Source organism: Nicotiana sylvestris, chromosome 11, assembly GCF_000393655.2.
Source record: "Nicotiana sylvestris chromosome 11, ASM39365v2, whole genome shotgun sequence".
NCBI lineage: Eukaryota > Viridiplantae > Streptophyta > Magnoliopsida > Solanales > Solanaceae > Nicotiana > Nicotiana sylvestris.
Genome location: NC_091067.1, coordinates 139,927,778 through 139,931,411, shown reverse-complemented (window position 1 = coordinate 139,931,411; position 3,634 = coordinate 139,927,778). Strand labels below are relative to the sequence as shown.

Genomic DNA, 3,634 nt, shown 5'->3' with positions numbered 1-3,634 from the left:
AATACCTGAGGAAATTGTCCGAGAGGTCGAGAACTTTGAGAATAAGTCTAAGTCCAACTTGGACAAAACCGAAACAGTAAATTTGGGAGACGCCGAGACCATCAAGGAAACTCGCGTAAGCATTCACTAATCACCGCCAGGGAAGGAGGAGTACATTCATTTCTTGGGGGAATACGAGGATGTCTTTGCATGGTCATATGATGACATGACTGGTCTAAGCACATCCATAGTGGCTCACAAGTTGCCTACCAATCCAATGTGTCCGCCAGTGAAGCAGAAACTCAAAAAATTCAAACCAAACATGAGCTTGAAAATCAAGGAGGAGGTCACTAAGAAAATAAAGGCCAAAGTTCTCAGGTAGTTGAGTATCCAACCTGGTTAGCCAACATTGTACCAGTTCCTAAGAAAGATGGGAAAGTCAGAGTATGTGTTGACTATCGAGATTTAAACAAAGCAAGTCCCAAGGATGACTTTCCACTGCCAAACATACATATCTTGATCGACAATTGCACCAAGCATGAGCTCCAATCCTTTGTAGATTGTTTTTTGGGTTATTACCACATCTGGATGGATAAAGAAGATGCACAGAAAATAGCTTTCATTACACCGTGGGGGTGTACAGCTATAAGGTGATGCCATTTGGTCTAAAGAATGTTGGGGCTACTTACATGAGAGCCATGACAACCATCTTCCATGATATGATACACAAGGAAATAGAGGTGTATGTTGACTATGTCATTATCAAATCCAAGAGGGTCGTAGATCACATAGCTGATTTGAGAAAGTTCTTTGACAGGCTAAGGAGGTACAACATCAAATTGAACCCCGAAAAATGTGCATTCGGGGTTCCTGCAGGAAAACATTTGGGATTCATTGTCAGGCGTCGAGGGATCGAGTTGGACCTGTCCAAAGTTAAGGCTATTCAAGAGTTACCGCCACCAAAGAGCAAGAAGGACGTAATGAGCTTCCTGGGACATCTCAACTATATCAGTCTCTTCATAGCACAACCCATAGTTATATGAGAACCCATCTTCAAGATGTTGAGGAAAGATGCTGAAACGAGTTGGACCAAAGAGGCTTTTGACAGAATCAAGGAATACCTGTCCACAACACCAGTCCTAGTCCCGCCATAACCTGGGAGACCTTTGATACTCTGTCTATCTGTATTAGATGGAGATTTCGGATGTATTTTGGGACAACATGACGAGACAGGGAGAAAGGAGCACGCCATATACTACTTGAGTAAGAAGTTCACACCTTATGAAGCATGATACTCTCTGCTGGAGCGCACTTGCTGTGCTTTGACCTGGACAACTCACAAATTGAGGCACTACTTTTGTGCCTATACCACATACCTCATATCCAGGATGGACCCTTTGAAGTACATCTTTCAGAAGCCCATGCCGACAGGAAAATTAGCCAAGTGGTAGATACTATTAAGTAGGTTCGACATCGTCTATGTAACTCAAAAGGCGGTCAAGGGACAAGCATTGGCAGACCATCTTGTTGAAAATCTTGTGGTAGGGGAATACGAACCCTTGAAAACGTATTTTCCTGATGAAGAAGTATCATTCGTAGGAGAGGACATTGTTAAGGCTTACGATGGTTGGAGAATGTTCTTTGATGGATTTGCAAACTTCAAAGGAGTGGGCATTGGAGCGGTTTTGGTACCAAAGACCGGTCAACACTACCTTGTATCTGTGAAGCTTAGGTTTCCATGCACCAACAACATGGTGGAATATGAGGCTTGCATCATGGGGTTCAATATGTCCATCGATATGAATATATAGGATTTACTGGTGATTGGAGATTTGAATCTTCTGGTACATCAGGTTCAAGGAGAATGGGCTACGAAGAACACCAAGATATTACCATACTTGTATCACATGCAGGAATGATGAAAAGATTCCCCAAGATAGAGTTCAAACATGTGCCCAGAATTCAAAATGTGTTCGCAGATGCACTGGCCACTTTGGCATCAATGATACAACATCCAGACAAGAACTTCATTAATCCCGTCCCGGTGAGAATCCATAATCAACCGGCTTACTGTGTTCATGTTGAAGAGGAAACGGATGGAAAGCCTTGGTTCCACGACATCAAGGAATATTTGGCGAAAGGAGAATACCCAAAACAGGCGAACCATACTCAGAAGCGCACACTACGGAGGCTGTCCAATCACTTCTTCCAAAGTGGAGAGACCCTGTATAGAAAAACCCCTGATCTAGGATTGTTAAGGTATGTTGATGCAAAGGAAGTTTCCAGATTGCTCGAAGAAATACATGCCGGAACTTGTGGACCACACATGAATGGTTTTGTTCTAGCCAAGAAAATATTCAGAGCTGGATATTTTTGGATGACCACGAAGACGGATATGTATAGAAATGCCACCAATGTCAGGTACATGCAGACATGATAAGGGTACCACCAAATGAACTCAATGCAACAAATGCACCTTGGCCTTTTTCTTCCTAGGAAATGGATGTCATCGATCCGATCGAGCCCACTTCTTCAAACGGGCACAGGTTCATTTTTGTGGCCATTGACTACTTCACAAAATGGGTAGAGGCTGCATCCTACAAAGCCGTAACCAAGAAAGTCATTGCAGACTTTGTCAAGGATCGTATTGTTTACCGATTCGAAGTTCCCAAGTCCATTATCATTGATAATGCCACCAATCTCAATAATGACCTGATGAAAGCCATGTGCGAAACCTTCAAAATCAAGCACAAAAACTCTACAGCATATAGACCTCAAATGAATGGAGTTGTGGAAGCTGCCAACAAGAACATCAAGAAGATACAAAGGAAGATGGTAGAAAACCACAAACAATGGCACGAGAAGTTACCCTTTGCCCTATTGGGGTAACGCACTGCAGTCTGCATATCAACAGGAGCAACTCCTTATTTATTGGTTTAAGGTACCGAAGCTGTCATTCCAGCCAATGTAGAAATCCCTTCTTTAAGAATCATACAAGAAGCTGAACTCACTGACACAAAATGGATAAGGAGTTGCTACGAGCAACTAGACCTTATAGACGGAAAAAGAATGAACGCAGTATGTCACTGCCAGCTTTATCAGAATAAAATGTCCCGTGCTTTCAACAAAAAGGTTAAACCAATATATTTTTCACCTGGACAGTTGGTAATGAAGAAGATCTTCTCGCATCAAGATAAAGCTAAAGGGAAATTCTGCTCCAACTAGAAAGGCCCCTACATGGTTCACAGGGTACTAACAGGAGGAGCACTCATACTTGCAGAAATGGACGGAGATGTCTGGCCAAAACCAATCAATTCAGACGTAGTCAAGAGATACTATGTTTAGATTGTTTACATTTCTTCATCTGATGTAATTGAACTACGCTTGAACTGATTCCCGTTTAAGAGGGGATACATAGGCAGCCCTGTGGGTTCGGTCATATCATAATAAAGTTTTTATTTTTTCCCAGAACAAGAAACTGGGGAAAAATTTTGAGGAGGACTCTTAGAATTCTGGAGCAAGTCTAGCCAATGCCAGCATATGCCATATGGTCAGAAATTGGTTAAGAAACTAGGGTAGAATTTTGAGAAGGATTCTCAATATTTTGAAGAAAGTTTAACAAGTTTCGTCACTCGCAAACGACTGAATAATCATT

At 42.1% G+C, this 3,634-nt stretch overlaps 2 protein-coding genes across 2 annotated transcripts; both read left to right on the top strand.

The window, feature by feature from the left end:
• The first annotated feature begins 205 nt into the window (after window positions 1-205).
• On the top strand, window positions 206-2,416 carry LOC138881746 (uncharacterized). The gene is made up of 4 exons (XM_070161998.1): window positions 206-357; window positions 623-956; window positions 1,473-1,680; window positions 1,791-2,416. Exons 1-4 carry the CDS (start codon window positions 206-208, stop codon window positions 2,414-2,416), a joined length of 1,320 nt encoding a protein of 439 aa, XP_070018099.1.
• A 62-nt stretch (window positions 2,417-2,478) lies between these two features.
• On the top strand, window positions 2,479-3,204 carry LOC138881745 (uncharacterized). Its single transcript, XM_070161997.1, has 2 exons — window positions 2,479-2,623; window positions 2,921-3,204. The coding sequence occupies exons 1-2, from the start codon at window positions 2,479-2,481 to the stop codon at window positions 3,202-3,204; spliced, it is 429 nt and encodes a 142-aa protein (XP_070018098.1).
• The last annotated feature ends 430 nt before the right edge of the window (window positions 3,205-3,634 follow it).

Coding starts and splice junctions, on each gene's coding strand:
- LOC138881746 (XM_070161998.1), top strand. CDS start 206: ATGACTGGTCTAAGCACATCCATAGTGGCTCACAAGTTGCCTACCAAT. Junction 358..622: donor ATAAAGGCCAAAGTTCTCAG/GTAGTTGAGTAT, acceptor GGGGGTGTACAG/CTATAAGGTGATGCCATTTG. Junction 1,681..1,790: donor GGTTTTGGTACCAAAGACCG/GTCAACACTACC, acceptor ATGAATATATAG/GATTTACTGGTGATTGGAGA.
- LOC138881745 (XM_070161997.1), top strand. CDS start 2,479: ATGGATGTCATCGATCCGATCGAGCCCACTTCTTCAAACGGGCACAGG. Junction 2,624..2,920: donor TGCAGACTTTGTCAAGGATC/GTATTGTTTACC, acceptor TATTGGTTTAAG/GTACCGAAGCTGTCATTCCA.